Source organism: Elgaria multicarinata, chromosome 10 (genome assembly GCF_023053635.1).
Source record: "Elgaria multicarinata webbii isolate HBS135686 ecotype San Diego chromosome 10, rElgMul1.1.pri, whole genome shotgun sequence".
NCBI lineage: Eukaryota > Metazoa > Chordata > Lepidosauria > Squamata > Anguidae > Elgaria > Elgaria multicarinata.
In genome coordinates this window covers 3,932,115-3,955,220 of record NC_086180.1, presented here as the reverse complement: position 1 = coordinate 3,955,220, position 23,106 = coordinate 3,932,115, and the positions used below count along the sequence as shown (strand labels likewise).

The following is a 23,106-nucleotide window of genomic DNA, read 5'->3' as shown; positions in this document are numbered from 1 at the left end:
AGAGGGAATTTCACCCTCTTCAATTGACATGACTTTGAAAGATGGCGTTGAAAACAACGAAAGGTTGGGGCACATTGTTAGTATTAAAACGATTTTAATGGGGTAAAACGGAAAGTGGAACAGTTTTAAAAGTCAGAAGAAACGTAACAACAACAGCATCACGTGACCGCTGACGTCATCTCTGCCAACTTGTTACGTTGCATCTAGACAAGTGTAGATTCCCTCCTGCTGCAATTCCCTTTTCTACAGTACTGTTAAAGATGCAGGAGCCCTGTCCTCCTTTTCATATGGTCGCCCTAGTTGACACCAAGTTTAGCATTACCTGCCTGGACCCTAAGTTCATCCTCAGGGGTCCTTCTCCGTGAGCCCCTGCCAAAGGAAGTGAGGCAGGTGGCTACCAGGAGGAGGGCCTTCTCTGCTGTGGCACCCCGGCTGTGGAATGAGCTCCCTAAGGAGGTTCACCTGGCTCCTACACTATACTCTTTTAGATGCCAGATGAAGATCTTTTTTTTTATTTTCTCAGCAATTTAACAGCCTAGCAACTTAATTTTAACTTCGCTCTTTTAAATTTGCATTCTAAATCTGTATTAATTTCTGCATTGCTGCTTCATTTTATCCTGGCAGTGTTTTTATATTGTATTTTATATTATGCTTTTATACTGTTTGTTTTATATTTTGAATGGTTTTTATAGTTTTAATTTTTGTAAACCGCCCAGAGAGCTTTGGCTATTGGGTGGTGTAAAAATGCAAAATATAAATAATCTGTAGAGCACCATGCACATTGCTGGTGAAAACAGCAGCAGCAGTGCATCAACAACAGCAATGGCAAGCTCTTGTGAGAATACTGTTCCCTCTGAAACAAAACTGAACCCATATTCACATTAAAAGATGGGGAAATTGACAAGCCCCCAAACTACGTGGCCAATTTAATGTGCAGGGACAGCAGATAGGGATTGTTCATGAGAGATGACCCTGTCACCAGTCCACAGCAACCCTGCACCTTCCCTCTGGAAAAGGTGCTTTTCTGGAAAGTCGTTTCAGTGTGCTAGTTTTCATTAAAGCAGCTCTCGAATGGTCTGCTGCCATGTGCCCCATACCCCCCTCCCCGCATCAAATCCTGGACGTGCCTATTTTTGTGACCTGGCTGAGACCTGGCAATGATCTGGTGAAGGGGTGGGGCTGCTGCTTTCCCGATTCCCTGTTTTTGGACACAGGCATCTTGTCACATAGTATTTATTTATTTATTTATTAAACTTATATACCGCTCCCATAGCCGGGGCTCTCTGGGCGGTTTACAGAAATTCTAAAATTGAGGTAAAAACAAGTGTACAAAATTTAAAACTCTAAAACACAGAAATAGTACATGGCTTGGGACCGCAATACCTGACAGAACGCCTCTCTCGACATGAACCTACCCATATACTGCGCTCAACATCTAAAGTCCTCCTCTGAGTGCCTACTCCGAGGGAAGCTCGGAGGATGGCAACAAGGGAGAGGGCCTTCTCAGTGGTGGCCCTCTGACTGTGGAATGATCTCCCTGATGAGGCTCGCCTGGCACCAGCATTGTTATCTTTCAGGCACCAGGTTAAGACTTTTTTCTTCTCCCAGGCATTTAACAGCATTTAACAACACGAAGTTTGTTTTCTAACGGACCCTAGAACTGTTGTTTTTAAATGGATACTGTTGTTTTTATATTGTTGTTTTTATGTTTCTGATGATTCTTAAATTTTGTATGCTTTTTTAATATTTACTGTTTTAACTTTTGTAAACTGCCCAGAGAGCTTCGGCTATGGGGTGGGATATAAATGTAATAAATAAACAAACAAATAAATAAATAAATACTACTTCCCATTTTCAAGCATTTACCCACTTTGAAGTCTGGAGCCTCTTTTCCCTATTCAAAACCCCACCGGCATGCTGTTTCAATCTTTCAGAATAGCACACTTGCTGCTTTACTCCCACTGATAACCTGGAACCTCTTCCCCTCACTCAGACTACCCCAGTATCATTTAATCTTTCACAATATCCCAGTGGTGAATGAGAGGGGAGAGTTGTGGGGTAAACTGCAAGGACTTAATTCAGCATTAAACTTCTCTGAGCATGGGAGTGTGGACAGGGGCAGGGTAAAAAGCCTCATAGAATCATAGAATAGCAGAGTTGGAAGGGGCCTACAAGGCCATTGAGTCCAACCCCCTGCTCAATGCAGGAATCCACCCTAAAGCATCCCTGACAGATGGTTGTCCAGCTGCCTCTTGAAGGCCTCTAGTGTGGGAGAGCCCACAACCTCCCTAGGGAACTGGTTCCATTGTCGTACTGCTCTAACAGTCAGGAAGTTTTTCCTGATGTCCAGCCGTTTCCTGATGTCCACCCGTTATTCCGTGTCCTGCACTCTGGGATGATCGAGAAGAAATCCTGGCCCTCCTCTGTAAACTTCATCCCACGTACCTGCTTTCCTCAGATTATCCTCATTGCGCTAAGCTTTTGCGGTTGTTTTTTTTTTTTTTGCTACCGGGCGACAGCGATCCTTTGCATACCAGGAAGTGAGTTTAAGGGGGGGAAATGTAAAAAATCATTAAAAAAAATCAACAGATGACCCAATTCAATTCAAATTTGGTATGCTTAAAGCTCTCTCTAATATCTATTACTGTGCCAATTTTGGTGTCTTTATGTTTAAAGTTTACGCAGATGTAAGCATTTCTTTAAAATCCTGCTCCTGTGCCCCAGCGGCTGCTCAAAAGACGCTCAAAAAGTAGGGGCTAAACAGGGCGAATCTTTTTGCTTTATTGCACAATTAAGGCAGGATGCATGGGAGTACTTCACAATCAAAGCAGATTATAAGGTGGAAAACTTCAGAGCCCTTTGCATGCAATTCGCAGTGATTGTACAGTATAACGCTGATGTGATAAAGCTCTGTGTGACAACCTTTCAAGTATTTGAAGAGGGCTGAGCAGTCTTCCCATTTGCTGAGCAGCATCTATGGGCTGATGATGTTCAGTTCTACTCCGCCCACCCAACCCTGAAGCATGGAGTTTTCAAATGCTGTGTGATCTTTAAAGCACGTTTTAAGGAAGCGTAGACTTCACTTTTCTTTCTTCATGTGCCGCTGATGGTCCAAAGTCGATTGCATGAAAATCTGGATAATGCACGAAAGTGCTTCTCATGCTGTTTCCAAGGTTAGCAAGAATTTCAGAGCAAAGTTTGTGCATCTGGATAATTTCCACCCCCAGACTTAGTTGAAACTGACCTTTGATGGAAGACATAGAAGGAAGAAAAAGCATATAGGTCCACCCCGGCACAAGTTAATCGTGAGGATGTGGGAAATTAAGGTTATTTTTGGCATTAATTTTACCCTTGTCCAGATGAGGTTTCAACCTTTGAATTTGCTCCCTGGAGGAGGTGGGAAGGAGGTACCATTAGAGAAATTGCTACATTTGAAACTGCACCTGCTTAATTATACAGCTCAACCAGTTTTGTACTTTTCCTAGGAATAAACAGCGGATTTCCGACCTGAAGGTCCACCTGGCAACATCTTCCAACAATGCCAGTCCTTGCCTTTCCCCCTCTGAGGAAGATACAAGATCTCAAATTCCAGGCAGAACTTGGCTAATTGCTGGGTTACCTACCTGGCTAGGATCCAGGCTCTAACACCTGGTTCCTTGGCAGGATTCATCCTGGCATCATTTCAGGGGCAAGACAGTTACCAGTATTACGTAGCTGCTGGAATCTAGCATTCAGAGAGAAGCAGGGGGCAAATGATGGAAGAGGGGGCAGAGGGGGAATACACCCTTCCTCCATCAGTGAGTCTGCCTTCTCACGGCCATTGTCGCCAGCTCCCCCCCCCCCATGGCTACCATTTGCTTGCTTAAGAGGCAGAGAACCAGTGAGCAAGTCGGCCGTGGCGTCTGCTGCTCCCCCTTCTCAACACCCCCACTGCCTGGACCAGAGCAAACAGGAAGGTGACCAGGCAGGTTGCAACGGTGAAGATGAGGAGCTCTTGTCAGCGGGGCCCTGCTGGGCTGTGCCCAATTATGCTGACCCTTGGCGCCGACCCTGCGCTTGGCTAAGGAATTCCTGGAAAGAAGTGGTCAAGGGGACTAAATTGATCCAGGAAGCTTCTGGTGGCCTTTCAACTAATCAGAAGACAATCCCTTGACACCAAAGAGAATGTGAGCGGGCTTTATTTTTATTTATTTATTATTGCTTTTACATCCCACCTTTTTTTCCTCCAAGGAACCCAAGGCAGCGTACATAATCCTCCTCCTCCTTTCCATTTTATCCTCACAACAACAGCCCTGTGAGGTAGGTTGGGCTGAGAGTCTGTGACTGTCCCAAAGTCACCCAGTGGGTTTCCATGGCTGAGTGGGAGCTAGAACCCAGATCTCCCGACTCCCAGTCCAACACTTTAGCCACTACACCACACTGGCTCTAACTGTGGAGAGGCAGGAAGAAAAGCAGACCTTTGTGGGGTTGATGGCTTTTGAGACTACCCAAGGCTTCCTCCCATGGTAAGTAGCAGACACACTCAGGACCAGCCAGAGGATAGATAGCACCCTGGGGGAGGAGTGCCTTTGGTACCTTCCTCTCACTACGGTCAGCTTTGCAGGGCCACCCAGAGGGTTTACGGGGCCTGGTGCAGGTGTGATGCTTGGGGGCCCTCTTCCTGCCCCCTATGAAGGGCCCATGCATGAGTCCAAAGCTGGGAGCTACATGCTGGAATTCTTGCATGCATGGACTACATCTTGAGAATTCTTGCCTGCAGCTCCTCCTTGCCCTGGGATCAAGCAGAATGAGAGATGTGTTTCATTTTTTTCTTACACAGAATAGAATAGACCAGGCTTTTTCAACCTCCTATCGTTCTCCTCGGGGATGATGGGAGTTGCAGTCCAACATATCTGGAGGGCACCAGGTTGGGAAAGGGTTACCGCAGTTTGCATCCCCTCTGTGAGCTCCACCCGGGAGAAACGGCTGGGAGCCCCTCCATTTAATATCCCAGATGGACCTTTTATCCCCGATAGAGAGGCGGTTAAGCTCTGGGGTTCTTTGGAGGAAGCAATACGTCATTCTAGTTTGCAATTATTTGATGGAGGAGCTTAATAACCCAAGAGAGTTCATAGAATCATAGAATAGCAGAGTTGGAAGGGGCCTACAAGGCCATCGAGTCCAACCCCCTGCTCAATGCAGGAATCCACCCTAAAGCATCCCTGACAGATGGTTGTCCAGCTGCCTCTTGAATGCCTCTAGTGTGGGAGACCCCACAACCTCCCTAGGTAGCTGATTTGACCATACTAGCTGTAGAGGGGTAGTGGTGGTTTGCGCGTGGCCTGATCTTCGTCTGTCTGTCACCGTAGGGTGTGAGCAGAAGGTCTGGGAGAAAGGGAGTGAGCCCCATGGGGGACAACGCTTCGGTGGGTTGCGTCTGGAGGCCCACAGTAGTAACGACATTGAACACCAACTATACAAAAGCCCAGTGTGTCTGTGTTACATTTCAAGATGAGCAGGAGATCAGCTGGGCTATGCAGATAAAAAGAAAGTCCCTCTGTATTAATGTGTCTCTGAGCTGTTCTCCGAAATATATTTGTGACCTAGTTGCCTTGAGCAGTCTAGTTATTAGACTGCTCAACATATTAGATGCTTTTGACTTACTCCCTTGTCCTGGGGAAGGTTCATATATTTTGCGCCAAACAAGCTTTGAGTTGCTGCTTCTCTCACTCTGTTTTCCTGCAATCTTCCTAATCTCTTACATCTTTTAGCTAAAATTGGTTTTTGTCCATGTGCACCAAGCTGGGAGAGTGGGCAGCCAAATGGCAGATATGGTTCAATGTAAGCAAGTGTACGGTGATGCATGTTGGCTCATCAGGTTATACTTGAACCCCAACTTCAAGTATAACCTGATGAGATCTGAGCTGGTGGTGACTGAACAAGAAAGAGATCTTGGGGTTGTGGTGGACAGCTTGATGAAAATGTCCACCCAGTGGAAAGTGGTCACTGTAAAGAAGACAAACTCCATGTTAGGCATTATAAGAAAAGGAATTGAGAATTAAACGGCCAGTATCATACTACCCTTATACAAATCTATGGTGCAGCCACTCTTAGAATACGGTGTACAGGTCTGGTCACCACACCTGAAAGGAAAGGAACCTCTCGTGCAAGCACTGAGTCATTACTGACTCTTGGAGGGACGCCAGCTTTCGTTGATGTTTTCTTGGCAGGCCTTATAGCAGGGTGGTTTGCCGTTGCCTTCCCCTGCCGTGATTACCTTGAGTACCTAACTGGGTACTCATTTTACCGTCCTCAGGAGGATGGAAGGCTGAGTCGACCCGAGCCGGCTGCCTGAAACCAGCTTCTGCTGGGATCGAACTCAGGCCATGGGGAGAGTTTCAGCTGCAGAAACTGCTGCTTTACTGCTCTGCGCCACACGAGACTCTAACCTCACCACATCTAAAAAAGGATATTTTGGATATTATGGAGCTGGAGGTGCAGAAAAGGGCAACTAAAAAGATGAAGGGGCAGGAGTATCTCCCCTAAACAACTGGAATTGTTAAGCTTGGAAAAAAGGAGGCTCAGGGGAGACATGATAGATGTGTATAAAATGATGCATGGCGTGGAGAATGTGGATAGGGAGACATTTTTTCCCCTCTCTCAAAATACTAGAACTCAAGGGGTCATCCCATGAAGCTGATTGGTAGGAGATTCAGGACAGATAAAAGGAAGGACTTCTTCACATAGCGCAGAGTTAAAATATGGAATTCACTATTATGAGATGTGGTGATGGCCACCAGTTGGCTTTAAAAGGGGGTTGGAGGAAAAGGCTATCAATGTCTTGGATGGTTGTGTGCTATCTCCAGTATTCGAGGCAGTAAGCCTGTGTGCACCAGTTGCTGAGGAACATGGGTGGGAGGGTGCTATTGCACCATGTCCTGCTTTGTTGGTCCCTGGTTGACAGCTGGTTGGCCACTGTGTGAACAGAGTGCTGGACTAGATGGATCCTTGGTCTGATCCAGCACGGCACTTCTTATGTTCATCATCCACAATTCATTGTGGATGTTCATTGCTCCACAATTCAAGAAGGACGCAGACAAGCTGGAGCGTGTTCAGAGGAGGGCAACCAGGATGATCAGGGGTCTGGAAACAAAGCCCTATGAAGAGAGACTGAAAGAACTGGGCATGTTTAGCCTGGAGAAGAGAAGATTGAGGGGAGACATGACAGCACTCTTCAAATACTTAAAAGGCTGTCACACAGAGGAGGGCCAGGATCTCTTCTCGATCCTCCCAGAGTGCAGGACATGGAATAACGGGCTCAAGTTAAAGGAAGCCAGATTCCAGCTGGACATCAGGAAAAACTTCCTGACTGTTAGAGCAGTACGACAATGGAACCAGTGACCTAGGGAGGTTGTGGGCTCTCCCACCCTAGAGGCCTTCAAGAGGCAGCTGGACCACCCTCTGTCAGGGATGCTTTAGGGTGGATTCCTGCATTGAGCGGGGGGGGTTGGACTTGATGGCCTTGTAGGCCCCTTCCAACACTGCTATTCTATGATTCTATGATCATCATCATCATCATCATCATCATCATCATCATCCTAACTGCTGATGAGGAAGGCCTGGTGACAAAACGCTGGCAGGCAGGGACGCTTCTGCTCCAGAAATAATTCAGTGGTTCAGATTTTTATCATGCAAATTTCTACCAAACTTATGGAAACTTTTCTGGAATTCACTCCAGGCTGGAGAACTGTTTGCTGAGCCTCCAAAACAATGTCGTTTGGCTTCCTCTGCTTGTCTCTGATGAGCTTTCAGACCTTGTCAGTCAGAGCTTGGCTTTATGTATGGTGCTGGTTTTGGCCTATAAAGCCTGACTCAGTAGCCCGTCAGGTCCTGAGGTCCCGAGTCTATTTAAGATTTTGAAGGTCTAAATCAGCTCCTTGAATCAGGTTCAGAAATATACAGGCAGCAAGGGCAAATGGGCCAGAATCGGTATTATATGTGTGTAGTCCTTCTGGTTCCTGGTATTAATCTGGCTGCTGTATTTTGCACAAGCTGCAGATTCTGAACTGTCTTCAAAGGCAGCCCCACGTAGAGTGCATTGTAGTACTCTAACTTGGAAGTTACCAGAGCATTTTCATTAACTTTCTTAAGACTCACTGAAATAACTGTAAGACCCCTGGAAATTAATTGGATCTACATTCCAGCAAAGATGCCTTGGTTCAGAATAGAATTCTTTCCCTGTATATAAATTTGGAAATATCACCATCTAATGGTTCATCGTGTTGTTGCATAGAGTCAGTAAAATAATACTTTTATCCGGACCAACCAATGTTTGCCATGCAGAGTCATGCAGAATTTGAGTTATGCAGAGTTCCCCACAAATGGAACCAAAATGGAATCAGACTGCTGGCACTGAACATAGAAAAAGGTGGAAGAGCAGCTTTTAAACAAAACCCTAGGAAAAAGCCGACAGGAGCTGGGAAGCATCTGGTTCGGGTTAAATCACCTGGGCCGGATCTACACTACTGCTTTAAAGCGCTTTATAACAGTTTTATAGCGCTTTAAAGCAGTTAAAGCGCTTTATAACTGTTATAAAGCGCTTTAAAGCAGTAGTGTAGATCCGGCCTTGAAGGCGATGAAGGTGAAATTGATTGTCCAAATGCTGAATGGGGATAAAATAGGCCATGAGTATATGATAGAACATGATGACCAATCAAAGAAGATGAAGTGCAACAGTGGAAAAGGGACACGGCAGAGGGACACCGTGTATAGGTGTTTCTATGTAGATGCTAGATCCCATGCATCCTGCTTTAATTGTGCTATAAAAGGAAAAGCCTCGCTGTATTTAGCCACTAGTTTTTGAGCGTATCTTCCAAGCGGCCACTGGGGTGCAGGAGCAGGATTTGAAAAAAAAATTAAACAAATGCTTACATCTGTGTTAGCTTTAAACATAGAAACATCAAAATCGGCACAGTAATAGATATTAAGGAGAGCTTTAAGCACACCGAACAGGTACGTGGGATGAAGCTCTACGTCAAAGAGGGCACTGTGTCTAGTAGACTAGATGACTCTTCCACAGAAGTGCTGTGGGTGACAATACAGGGCCCCCAAACTAATTTAGTGCTAGGAATGTGCTATCACCCCCCCCCCCAGACTAAAATTATCAGGAGGACCTTGAGATGGAAAAAGGAAATCAGGGAGGCCTCCAAATGAGGAAATGATGTTCTAATGGGTGACTTCAATTACCGCCACATTGACTGGATGAATGTGTATTTCTTGATGCCCCCAAATGACTGTGCCCTAGAACAGACAGTCATGGAACCAGCCAGAGGGGAGGCAACCTTGGATTTAATTGTAAGTGGCGTCACCCAGGACCTACTATGAGATGTAAATGTTGTTGAGCCAATTGGAAACATTGGCTACAGTGCTATCAGATTTAATATACTGTATATTTAAGTGGGAAATTGTCCAGGAAGTCCAAGGCCATTGCTAGACGAGGACTTAGCCCGGTGCGAGGCCCGGGCTCCCTGCTGTGCGTGCAGACAACGCACAGGGGATCCTGGGGCCAGGCTGGGTTAAATCCTCCCTTGACCCGGGATAACCGGATCTGCTTGTGGCCTGGTTTTTCCGCAGCCCTGGGCTACTTCCCCGGGCTACTTACGTGGCTTTTCCCGGCTGCTCGCTTACTCGCGAATAGCCGGGAGAAGCACTCCACAGGAGCACTGTGCCCATCGGGCCGGGGGGGGGAATCATGTGGGGGGAGATGGGGGCTGGGGGGAAAAAGAGCGGACCCTGCAGGAGAGATGGGGGGAAAGAGCGGAGCCAGAGGTGGGAGATCACAGACAGGGCGCATGCGGAGGGGGCATCGGACATGGTGGGTGGGTGTTCGGGTGAGCATGGTGAGCGGGCTGGTGAGCGGGCAGGGGGGGGCATCAGACATGGCGGATGGGGGAAGAAGAACGGGGCCAGGGCAAGGAGATTGGGGACGGGTGAGCGAACGGGGGGCCGGACATGGCGAGCGGGGATGGGTGAGCGAGCGGGGGGGTGGACATGGTGAGCGGGGGGAGGACGGGCAAGCGAGCGGGCAGGGGGGGCATCAGACATTGTTTTGGGGGAAATCGGGGGCAGGGGGAGCGGGGAACCCTTTATTTTTTTTAAAAAAAGCCTTACCTTTCCGTTGGTGCGCTCCTGCGCACATGGCCCTTTAATAATAAAAAAAATGGAGGATGTGATGGGGCTTTCCCTTACCCCGTCGCATGTTACATCTAGCTAGGGGCGATGGCCCGCGCTAGCTGCAGCGTGGCCTCGCCCCGACTCCCCACCAGATTATCAGGTAGGTCTAGCAAGGCCCCAACACAGTCACATTTGACTTCAAAAGAGGAAACTTCTCTAAAATGAGGGAATTAGTGAAAAAGAAGTTGCTAAGAGTCAGTATGGCTTTATCAAAAATAGGTCATGTGAGACAAATCTTTTCTCCTTCTTTGGCAGGGTAACAACTCTAGCAGACAAGGGGAATGCTGTGGACACAATCTACCTCAATTTCAGCAAAGCTTTTGACAAGGTTCTGGAGAAAGACTTGTGGCATCTTTTAAATGCCTCCTGAAAACACACTTGTTCGCCCAGGCTTTCCCTGGGGCTCTCGTCTACACAGGCGCTTTGATTTCATTTCAAATGCTAAGGCCTGTGGCTGATGCAAATAAAGGAATTCATTCTTTCATTCATTCATTCTTTGCCCCGGGGTAAGTTGTTGGAGTGGTGGCTGGTGATCGACACCAGCTATTGCCCCAGAAAAGATCCAGAGAAGACTGAAAGCCATTTACGTAGGCAGGATCTACACCACTGCTTTATATATATATATATTTATTATTACATTTATATACCGCCCCACAGTCGAAGCTCTCTGGGTGGTTTACAACAATTAAAAATAGTAAACATTAAAAGTATACAAAATTTAAAAACCATCAAAAACAACTGCTTTTGACAACGGTTTGGACCCAGGACACATTATATATATTGTTTTCAAAGTGTTATATACTGCTTGGTGTACTTCTGGCCATAGTTAGCTAGTTAGTGAGTTAGTTTTAAACGTACAGTGGTGGCCAAAATTGTGGGCACTTTTTGAAATGTTCATGTTTTGCAACTTTGCATGCTTATAGAAAATGTTGTGTTCCATGAAATTCAAATGTTTATATATCAATTGAAAGAGAATGCAATGCTGACTTCAATACAAAAAAAAAACCCAGAATGCAAATATCTGCAGTACAAAAAAGGTATGCTTACTTTAGTCTAAAAACAAGCACAGGTGTCATTGAGGGCCTTGCTGGACCTACCTGTTAATCCGGAGAGGAGAAGGAGCGAGGCCGCGCTGCAGCTAGCGCAGGCCGTCGCCCTTTTCTACATGTGAGATGCGATGGGGTAAGGGAAAACCCCATCGTGTCCTCCATTTTTTTAAAAAAACCTTAAAAGGGCCATGTGCGCAGGAGCGCACCAACGATAAGGTAAGTCTTTTTTTTTTAAAAAATGGGTTCCCCGCTTTCCCTGCCCCCGCTCGCTCATCCACTTGCCCCCTCGCTCTCCCATCTGTCCGCTCACCCCCACTTGCCCCTTGCTCGCTCACCCCCTCGCCCCCCTCGCTCGCCCGTCTGTCCGCTCTCCCGTCCACCCCCCACTTGCCATGTTCACACACCCCGCTTGCCATGTCCACCCCCCGCTCACCTGTCCACCCCCCCTCGCTCGCCTGCTTGCCATGTCCCCTCTGCGCCCCCGTCTGTGATCTCCCCCCCCAAGCCCAATGGGCACAGCGCTCCTATGGACAAGGACTGACAGCTCCGGCTCAGATTATAACCCCCCCCACCCCGCGAGGCAAGGACTGACAAGCTCCGACTTGGCCCCTCCAAGGCAGAGCACTCTGCCTTGGTGGCACACGAGCCTGCCCCTTGCAAAGCTGAAAGGGAAGCGGGGGTGGGAGAGCACGAGTGCACACGCTCCTCCTGCAGCCGCTCCTGCTGTCTCTCGGTTCAGCCAGCCTGAGCAGCTCTGGCGGCAGCGGGGTGCGTGGGTGGGTTTGGACGTTTAGCTGGTGGATCTGACTCTCTGAGTCAGAGCCATGGCACCAAAGAAAAGAGGCATCTCCTCAGGGCCTGGAGCAAGGACCTCCTTTGCGTCCTTGCTCCTATCCAATGGCCTTTACAAGGAGACAGGAAGGTTGTCAGTGTTACTTGTTTTGTTTAATAAGGAATCAATAAATGACAAGTTCCATCAACTGAATGTCTGTCCCAGGTAAGTTGCTGGAAAGAGTTATTAAGGCTAGGAAAGTTAAACATGGAGAAAGATCAGCTGTGCTCTGGAAGCAGCAGCATGGCTTCTGCCAATGAAAGCCTGGCCTCACCACCCGGGTATTAACAAACAGACAGTGTGGGAGCAGCCAAGTATACATTTCATATTAGATGCAGCATTTGGCAAAAGTCCCACGCCAAAGGCTTCTAAGAAAATTTAGCAATTACAGAAGCACTTTTATGGATTGGGAACTGTTTGTGAGCAACCAGGATCATCTGATTGGCCATTGTTGGAGGAAGAACGTTGTGCTGGATGGTCCCTTGGGATGATCCAGCAAGTTACATTCTTCTGCTCAGGAGAAGACTGCCTTGCAGATCCATTTATATTCACGGAGGCAGCTGTTATCATTCCATGACTGTTGTAACTCAGTGTGTTCGAAATGGACACAATCTTCTTGCTGCTCCGGTGCTTGATTCCAGTTGTCAGGTTGTCCTGGTCTCCAGAAACTGAGAAGACACACACACACAGACAATCAAAGAATCATAGAATAGCAGAGTTGGAAGGGGCCTATAAGGCCATCAAGTCCAACCCCCTGCTCAGTGTAGGAATCCACCCTAAAGCATCCCTGACAGAGGGTTGTCCAGCTGCATCTTGAAGGCCTCTAGTATGGGAGAGCCCACACTAGAGGTTGTACTCTGGTGAAGAAATCAGAAGATTTTCTTATATCAGACTTCATCCTACAGAACTTCTTGAAAAGCAAAAAAATCCGCTCCAAGGGAAAGCGGAAACTCCTGACGGAATCATAACTGTGCCCACATTACTATGGGCAGCTTTTGGCTCTCTGGTGTCTGTGGTTGGAAGAATTGTAGAGCAGAATTTACCAGGAGGCCATGTAGTCTCTCCCCATGTTGTGGGACAGGGTTATTCCTCCACCAGCCCTTTCCTCTCATAGATCTACCTATTAGGGGTGTGATCCGCTTCTCCTCGGACCGGAGAAGCAATAGCGAATTGATCTGCCTTGCCCTGAGGCGGAGGAGAAGCGAGTCGGGGGGCTGGAGGAGCATGGTGAAGAGAAGCGACCATAGGTGGAGTGCTCCTCTTTTCGCGGAGCGATCCGCCTGCCATTTTGGATTTTTTTGCCCATAGGGTTGCATTGCAGAAAAGATTAGCGGATAACTTTTTATGTTTTTAAAGCTATCTATTTGAAACTCACTGTGCTTAGAGAGCCGTGGGTGGGGGTCATTTTGAGCCTCCTCTCAGCACTCTGCGTGGTGCGGTTTGCTTGCTATAATTTTCTAAAAAATAGGGTAAAAAAAGCGGGAGAGGTACGTTTTTGAAGTGCTGAGAGGCAGATTCAACTCCCAGTCATGATCACCTGATGAAGCATCCTCCAATCCCAAAGTTGGAGGGGGGTATAGGCAAAACGGGAGTAACTTGGGATACTGGGAAACTTCCCACCAAATGCACAAACACAACCTGAAATCATATATTAAGCAAATAAATAACAGATAGGAAACACAGCACTGCTACCCACCCTAACCTTGGTGAACAACTGAATAGATGTGGTGCAAGGGGATGAGGTCCCCTAGGGCATCTGGACGTGCACAGTGCACTCCTTGGAGGATCATCAGAGCCCTCCAAAGAGTAACCAGTGGAGGGAGACTGGAGTGGAGAAGCTAATGCCTGTCATGAGTTGAAGTGACAGGTAACTTCTTAAAGACTGGTACTTACTTAGGGCCAGTCAAATTGGCATATCCCCCTCCCCCTGGGCACGTCCACTTTACTCTTACTGGTAAAAGACAGACATAGCCTTTTAAAAAAAATTCTTCTTGTTGTTTATTCAGCAACACTGCTGCTTTTAATTCCACCCCTCCTTTGTTTATTTATTTATTTATTCCATTTTATATTTATACCCCATAGCCCAAGCTCTCCTGGCTTTTCCTCTTCAGTGAAGTCAGGCAGGCTTTCATTGTGGTTCAACTCCTTCTTGTTGTTGTTTTTATTATTATTGCTATTAATATTAATTAGTATTGCTATTATTAACGTTACTATTGTTGTTGTTGTTGTTTAATAATGGCTGTGATCACAGTTCAGTCAATCAACTCTGAAGCAAGGATCACAAAGCTTTACTCTTATCCTCCTAGCCTCCTAGTTATGGGATGCAAAAGAAAAGGCATCTCTCTGTGCTGCTCCCGCCTCACAGGGATGGTTTGCATTACTGGCTTTGAAACTATCCTTGGCTCACTTCCTTGTGCCCCCAGAAATGTCTGCTGCCTGCCTGCCTGCCTTCCCTCCTCCCCCTGGGTGCTGCTGTGGTGGGGTATCTGCTGGGACTGACTCCCCCATAGATCTATGGCATATCTCTGCCTGCCTCTCTGCCTGCCTGATGCCTGGGAGCTGGACTACATGATGGGCTTTGTGGTTTGTGCCCACCAGCCTCCGGCATGCTTGCTGCCAGTTCTCCTCCTCTGTGCCCGCCTCGCAGGGTTGGTTTGCAATGCATTACTGCTAGCTTAGAAAGAAACAAACAATCCTTGCCACACTTCCTTGTGCCCGCCTCGCAGGGATGGTTTGTGTGTGTCTTGCTTTGACTCAGGGGATAAGTCCTTCCTGCGCTCACTTAGACTTTTTGAAGTTCCAAATAAATTTTTCAAGTGTGGAAGAAGATTCATATTTAGGGTTATCAACTCCCCAATTCATGGCATGTTGGGATTTCCTTTGAAATGGCCCCATTGAGCTGTCTGCAGCTTTAAATCCCTGAGATACTGGGGTGTCCGATTTTCAAAATTTCCCCAAAAATCAGGGGAGGCTTGGATTTGCTTGAGGCTTGGCATGCATGTGTATACGTGCATGAGGTGTCATGGTGCCTAATTTGATGTTTCTAACATGAAAATTGACGTAGTTCTAGCATGGGACTTGATTTGGGGTGAGTTAAAAGGTTAAAGCCCTGCCAAAAATCAGGGGATGATGGGATTTGCTTGAAACTTGCCATGAATGTGGATCTAGATGGCATCTGTGAGGGTCCCTGCTTCAAAGTTTTTTATCTGTCAAAATGTCAGAGCAAATCCCATGTCTGAAAATGGGGTGTCCGATTTTCAAAAATTCTCCAAAAATCAGGGGAGGCTTGGATTTGCTTGAGGCTCAGCATGCATATGTATACATGCATCAGGTGTCATGGTGCCTAATTTGACATTTCTAACATGAAAATTGACAGAGATATCGAAAGGGGTGTGAATTGGAGTTAGGGGTGATGCGTTAGAGGTTAAAGCCCTGCCAAAAATCAGGGGATGATGGGATTTGCTTGAAACTTGCAATGAATGTGGATCTAGAAGGCATCTGTGAGGGTGCCTGCTTCCAAGTTTTTATCTTTCAAAATGTCGAAGTAAATCCCATGTCTGAAAATGGGGTGTCCAATTTTCAAAAATTCCCCCAAAATCAGAGGATGCTTGGATTTGCTTGAGGCTTGGTATGCATATGTATACATGGATAAGCTATCATGGTGCCAAGTTTGAGGTTTCTAACGTTAACAGAAAAAAAGTTGTAGGCTTTTTTGGATTTCAATGCAAGTCTATGGGGGGGGAAAGCGGAGCTCCGATCTGGAGCTTCGCAGTGAACCGGAGTGGACTATAGGTGAAGTGGAGCAGAGCGGACCCAATCCGGAAGCTGTGGATCTGGAAGAGAAGCAGATCGGGGGGTCCGTGCACACCCCTACTACCTATGCAGCACAAGTCACACAAGCAGAGAACTGTGATACCCCTGTTAGACAATTAGATCTGAAAGATGCCTTTTTCTTTCACCCCCATAAAGTTACCTGAAGATTAAATGGTTCCATATTACTCAGGCAAGTGATCCAAGCCACAGACTAGAAGGAAAGGGACAAAACCAATGCAGGCTCTCTCAAAGTAGGGACGTGGATTTATAATATTTTGCAATATTTCCATATAACGTCAGATCATACAATCCTATGATAAGTCTGAAAGCTAGAAATGTCTAGTCTTGCTTGCTGAATGCTTACAAGATGACAGTGGGGATGTCTAAATATCTTCTTTGCCATGTAGTGGCTGTGCAGTGGTGCTGCATCTGTTACGCAACACAGCAATGTGTTGCAATGTGATCGGACATGGTGGGTGAGTGGGTGGGGGGGCAATCGGGTGGGTGGCTGATCGGACATGGCGGGTGAGTGGGCGGGGAGGCAATTGGGCAGGTGGGTGATCGGATATGGTGGGGCGGGCAGGCGGGCAATCTGACATGGCAGGCGGGCGTGGGGGGAGAGCGGGTGGGCGGGCTGGTGTGGGGGCATTGGACATGGCGGGTGGGCAGGTGGGTATGGGACATCGCGGGGGGGAAATCGGGGGCAGGGGGGAGTGGGGAATGCTTTTTAAAAAAGCCTACCATATCGTTGGTGTGCTCCTGTGCACAAGGCCCCTTTAAATGTAAAAAAAATGGCTGATGCGACGGGGCTTTCCTTTACCCCGTCACGTGTCATGTGTAGATAGGAGTGACAGCCCACGCTACTTCTAGCACGGGCTGGCCGCTCCACACGTCAGGATTTAAAGGTGGGTCTAGCAAGGCCCTCAGTTAAATGGCTCCTGTGTGTAGAGACCAATCTCAATCAGAGGATAAAAGCCCCATGTGGAGGCAGTTAACTGATCTTCTAAGCTTAAATGCTGTGACTTCTGAAGTGTGATCTGTGTCACCTGATTCACCTTTGAATAAAGCTAAGCCACTGAATCTATGTCTCTGTCATCCTGTCCGATGGTGGGGAAACTAGGCCTCATGATTTCTAACCTGTTCACCCTCCCTCTTCCCCCAACTTCTGGTTGCCTGTGCATCTCCATCGTCATAATTTTTCCTCTTCAGCACTTCATTAACTTTTCTCTATCCTCTGGCTCCTTCCCTTCCGTATCCAAACACATCACTGTTTCCTTGTTCTCAAAACCGTCCCTTGATCCAAGACTCAGAATGGCACAGTTTCACAGCAGGATTCCCAGATGCAGAAGAGGACCAGGTTCTTCCTATGCCTTCAATGATTATGTAGAAGAGGGAATTTCAGCAGGTTTAGCTTGTCATGCTTCACTCTTCTAAACAAGTGTGATATGAACCTACCCAGACATTACAATCAGCATCTGAGACCTTCCTCCGAGCACCTTCTCTGAGGAAAGTTCAGGAGGTGGCAACAAGGGAGAATGCATGGTGGCTCCCCAATTGTGGAATAGTCCCTGCACTGAGGTCTTCCTGGCACCAACATTGTTGTCCTTTTAGTACAGCGTTAAGACTGTTCTCTATTCCAAGGTATTCGGCATTCATGTCAATTGTTTTTATCAGGTCTAGTATCTTATTGTAACAGTCTCAGTTGTTGTATCTTAAAGATATTATATGATGTTTTTACTATCTTGTATTTGTAGTTTGTAATGTCTGTGAACTGCCCAGACAGCTTTGGCTACTGGGCTGCATAGAAATGAAATGAAATGAATGAGCCTGTTCAGTCGACACCTTAAGCCACGGTTAGGCTGCTAACCTTTTTGCAGCATGTTTAAACTGTGGTTATGTAGCCACCATGGTTAGGAATGGTTCACACAACACGCCAAGTCATGGATTACATGACATGCTAAGCCATAATGTTTAGCTCAAAATGTTTAACCATCGTGACGTAGGCCTTAGCTAGTTGGGGTGAAATCCCGGGGCGATCCACGGGATCATCCCTGTGCGTCCGCATGATGCACAGGGGATCCTGGGATCAGGGAGGGATGTTCCCTCCCTTGCCCCAGGATCTTGCCCTACACTTTAGGCCCACTTTTCCTGCAGTCTCGGGCTGAGCCCGAGACCACGGCTTGTGTGTGTGGGCGTAGCAGTTTGTCCCTGTTCTTCATGGTTCCTCCTGAGGAGCTGGGACCCACACACGGGGCGCAGAGCTCCTCAGGAGCACTGCACCCATTGGAGGTGGGGTGGGGTGAGTGGGGAATATATATATTAGGGTGACCTTATGAAAAGGAGGACAGGGCTCCTGTACCTTTAACAGTTATATTGAAAAGGGAATTTCAGCAGGTGTCATTTGTATGTATGGAGAACCTGGTGAAATTCCCTCCATCACAACAGTTAAAGCTGCAGGAGCTATACTAGAGTGACCATTTTAAAAGTGGGCAGGGCACCTGCAGCTTTAACTGTTGTGATGAAGAGGAAATTTCACCAGGTTCTCCATATATACAAATGACACCTGCAGAAATTCCCTTTTCAATACAACTGTTAAAGATACAGGAGCCCTGTCCTCCTTTTCATATGGTCACCCTAATATATATATATCCTTTTGCGCATGAGCGCTAGGGCACAGGTTCTTCTTTAAGAAAAAAAACAAAACAAAATGGCGGGCGTGACACCTCTCCCTGTGAGGTCGTCGCACGCTGCATGTGACCGGTAGTTCTAGCTAAGGCCAGAGTCTTGTTTGCCTCCTTTGTTTCTTGTCCTTGTTCTCCTTCAAACCAGCAACAAGGACAAGAGTCATGTCTGTCCAATGGTAGGACCTAGTCCCTTCATTCATTGCTTTCCAACCATGGTGTTCAAACTTTGCCTACCTAACCGCCTTGTTGTATTTTGTGCCATCTGCCCAGGTCCAGGTGTTTTCTTGCCATTGGTCTGAGAGCCCAATCCAAAAACTCTGCCCTCCAGCCGCCTTGAAAATATACTCCTGCAAAACAATGTCAAACCACTTGAGAGCTGCTGTGGACCAGAAGGGGTGGGTGGTGGGTGGGGTGATTTAGACTAGGAAATGGGCAACTCATTGTAAATCTTGGTTCAGCCATGGAATAAATTGAGGGTGAAATATGCATTTCAACATGTAAATTTGTCAAGAATGCATTGCATTATATAGGAGTGATGCTATGATGAGCTAGATTTAAGCGCAAGATGATTAAGGAAGATTGCTGCAGGTGGTGGTGGTGGGAAATTGGTTCATTCTTGGAAAAAGAGAAAAACTCCTGAATTCAGGAGGAGAAAGACTTCCACAAGGATGCTCCTGCAGTTGGCTGAATGCCTGGCTATGGCCACAGCTAGACCTAAGGTTTATCCTGGGATCATCCAGGGTTCACCCCTGCCTGAGCACTGGATCCCCTGTGTGTCACCTAGATGAACAGGTTTGACCCCTGGACGATCCAGGGATAAACCTTAGGACTAGCTATGGCCTATGTCAGGGAAAAGTTCTTCTGAATGTAACCTAAAGCCTATTTATGTCAAGGGTAACATAGCAAGTTATCTTGTAGTGAGTCAGGGCATTGGACTATATAGCCCAGTATTGTCAACGGTTGAGCAGAGTGATATTGGGAGAATGAGAAGTTTGCAAAACATGATTACCTAAGCTGTGGCAGCCAAGAGCTTTCATTTATTACATTGCAAGTTCTCCCAGTTCTTTCAGTCAATGCCCCTGTTCAGAAGATACCTTCAACCACGGTTTCAACCATGGTGAATAAGGCTTTCCCTCTTATTCACCATTGTTAAAGCCATGGTTTAAGCCATGATTTAAAGTGTCTTATGAAGAGGTGTGTCTGTGAGAGGAAAATGCACCAAATAGCATGGGTGCAAAATAATAATAATAATAATAATAATAATAATAATAATAATAATAATAATTTTGTTACCCGCCTCTCCGTCTGGATCGAGGCGGGGATACAACACAAATAAAAACACCATAAAATGCATACAACTAATTCAAACGTTTAAAACCAGTGCATCATTAAAAGCAGCACACCATTAAAAAAGGCATCTTAAAATTCCGCTGGGTAGGCCTGCCGGAAGAGATCAGTCTTTAAGCTCTGGTGCTTAGAGAATTCATATAATTTCTTTTTTAAATTTGTATCCAAAAGTGCTCAATGTTTCAGACTGGGAGTCCTTCATCAGGAGCTGAAAAAAGTTAATGAGCTGCCAAGGAGTTACTGTAGTGCAAAGTTTTTCAGATTGCGGTCTGCAGTTTATAATACCCTAGTTTTCAGCGTCCTGATGAAGGACTCCTAGTCTGAAACGTTGAGCACCTTTAGCTACAGATAAAAAAATTTTTATATGAATTCTCTAAGCACCAGAGCTTGCCTCTTTTGCGCCCACATCTTATGAAGAGGGCCAGTGCCTCAGGTGGGCCCCTCTTTTGTGGTTTTGCCCCAAAGGTAAGCTTATTTGTGAGCAATTGATTGATTGATCAATTGATTAATAGATACAGGGGTCAAAGGCAGCTTAATCTTCTAAAATATCTTTAATTTGTTGACTGCCACAGTAATAGTCCCCAGGGCTAGATCTACACGACTGCTTTTTAGCAGCATTGAAGTGCACTGATCACTGTTGGGGCACCTTCCACATTGCATATACTGCTTTCACAGTGTTATTTACTACCGCTTTTTATTCTACATTCATACTGGTTTGACACAAGGTGTAGATCTGGCCCAGGTCCATCCTGGTGGCTACTTTGAGGAGATTAAGGGCTAAATTACACGTGAGGATAGTTCTTGGATTATGCAGCACAGTCGGACTGGGACAAGAAAATACCCCCATGGCAAACAAGGCTGTGAAAGGTGTCTGCTCACCATCTCTTGTCGGGAGTTGACAGAGGTCAGGTGGGCCCCGTATGATGTACAGAATTGCTCAGCTGCATGCCAGGACTTGGCCACTTGGGAAAAGAAGTAGAAGCTCCCCTCATAAAACTTCCATCTGGCAGAGATCACTCTCTGAACGTTCCCTTTCAGAAAAAAAGAATGAGACGGTTTGTGTCCTGCGCTGCAGAAAAGGCAAAGGCGACATGATTAGGAGGTTTGGGCAGCTTTCCCCAACTTGGTGCTCTCCAGATGTTCTGGACTTCAACTCCCATCAGCCCCAGCCAGCATGGCCAGTAGTCGGCGCATCCAGGACTTTCAAGTTTAGGGAGAATGGTAACTGAGGGATGGGGGAGGTGCTTGAAGATTGGGATTAGGTGAGCAGCCCCAGGAACATTTTGTTACAGGTTGGCATTTTAATTAAATAAATAAATTAGTATAGAACTATGCGTGGCATAAAGAAGGTGGACAGAGAGACTCATAGTACTAGCACGGGCCTTTCCCAACCTGATAACTTCTAGATGTGTGGGACTACAACGCCCACAACCAGCTGGCACAGCATTGGTGACTGTCTGTAGCACAGGGCCTTGCTAGACCTACCAGATAATCCGGTGGGGAGTAGGAGCGACAGCGTGCTACAGCTAGTGTGTGCCGTCGCCCTTTTCTAGATTTCAATATGCGATGGGCAAGGGAAAGCCCTGTTGCATGCTCCGGTTTCCCCCCCTTAAAGGGCCATGTGCGCAGGAGCGCACCGCCGAAGGAGGTAGTTTTGTTTTAAAAAATAAAGGGTCCCCGCTCGCCAGGCCCTGTCCCCCCATCCACCAGCCCCCCCATCCTCGATGCCCGTCCATGCTCGCTAGGCCCTGTCCCTGTCCTTCTTCCTCCCCGATCCCTGATGCCTGTCGCCACTCACCAGGCCCTGTCCCTGTCCTTCTCCCCCCGGTCCCCGATGCCTGTCACCGCTTGCCAGGCCCTGTCCCTGTCCTTCTTCCCCCTGGTCCCCGATGCCTGTCACCACTTGCCAGGCCCTGTCCCCGTCCTTCTTCCCCCCGGTCCCCGATGCCTGTCGCCGCTCGCCAGACCCTGTCCCCGTCCTTCTTCCCCCCGGTCCCCGATGCCTGTCGCCACTCGCCAGGCCCTGTCCCCATCCTTCTTCCCCCTGGTCCCCGATGCCTGTCACCGCTCGCCAGGCCCTGTCCCCGTCCTTCTTCCCCCCGGTCCCCGATGCCTGTCGCCGCTTGCCAGGCCCTGTCCCCATCCTTCTTCCCCCCAGTCGCCGATGCCCATCGCTGCTCGCCAGGCCCTGTCCCCACCCCGATGCCCGTCCCCGTTCTTCTCTCCCCTCTCCTGCCAGATCTGGTCTTTCCCCCGGCCCCCATCTCTCCCCCCCATGATCGCCCCCCAGCACGATGGGCACAGCGTTCCTATGAGCACTGTGCCCAGTTCGTGGCTTCTCCCAGCTACTCGCAAGTAAGTGAGCAGCCGGGAAAAGCCACGGACCTTGCTAGACTTTCTGCAGCCCCGGCCTGAGGCCGGGGCTGTGGAAAAGCTGGGCCATAAGTGAATCTGCTTATCCAGGGTTAAGTGAGGTCTTAGCCCAGCCTGACCCCAGGATCCCCTGTGCATCATCTGGATGCACAGGAGGGAGACCGGGCCTCACACCGGGCTAAGACCTCATCTAGCAATGGCCTCAGTCTTCCCCAACCTGCTGCCCTCCAAATGTGTTGGACTGCAACTCCTATTATCCACAGCGAGCATGGCCATTGGCTGTTCTCCTTAGATGAAGGGTGGGACAGGAATGAACCAAGTCACCGAATATGACCAGGTGGGCTCCTACTCACTGTAACGCTCTTCGGCCGCTTCTTGTGATGCGCTGACATTCTTCAAACGGGCCTGGGTCTTGGACAAAGTCTCATTAAGGTCTTCCAAAAGCTCGAAAGCTGAAAGCACTGAGCCTAGTAGAATTTCAGAACAAATCAAGCTTTGGGGCTGAGTGAATTGGGGAACAGAAGGGATTAGCATTGTCTAAGTTGTTTGCCTTCCAAAGAATGTAATTTAGATCTAGTGAAGGGGAAAGAGCAGCACCACCGAAATTTCTGACTGGGAGAGAAAGGGAGAGGATATAGAATGGAAATTTGAAAATATATTTTTCAGAGATTATGCAAAGAAATGGGGGGAAGAAATAGAGAACTCCTTTTTAAAAAATCACTGGGAAATATGGCGATTATATAAAAGGGACTTACTTCCGAGTATTTCCCCAATATCACCAGTGATAATGATGAGG

General features: G+C 47.5%; 1 protein-coding gene across 2 annotated transcripts in view; it reads right to left on the bottom strand.

The window, feature by feature from the left end:
• Positions 1 to 12,507: 12,507 nt before the first annotated feature.
• Positions 12,508 to 23,106, bottom strand: part of LOC134404860 (C-type lectin domain family 4 member F-like) — a 41,716-nt gene continuing 31,117 nt past the window's right edge. The window contains exons 5-8 of one of the 2 annotated variants that reach the window (XM_063135810.1): positions 22,664 to 22,777; positions 20,817 to 20,968; positions 18,825 to 18,937; positions 12,508 to 12,761 (exon numbers count right to left, since the gene is read on the bottom strand). In XM_063135810.1, coding sequence (XP_062991880.1) covers positions 12,608 to 12,761; positions 18,825 to 18,937; positions 20,817 to 20,968; positions 22,664 to 22,777 — 533 coding nt within the window. In that variant the 3' untranslated portion in view covers positions 12,508 to 12,607. The remainder of the gene's footprint in view (positions 12,762 to 18,824; positions 18,938 to 20,816; positions 20,969 to 22,663; positions 22,778 to 23,106) is intronic. The other variant, XM_063135811.1, reaches the window with a different exon arrangement.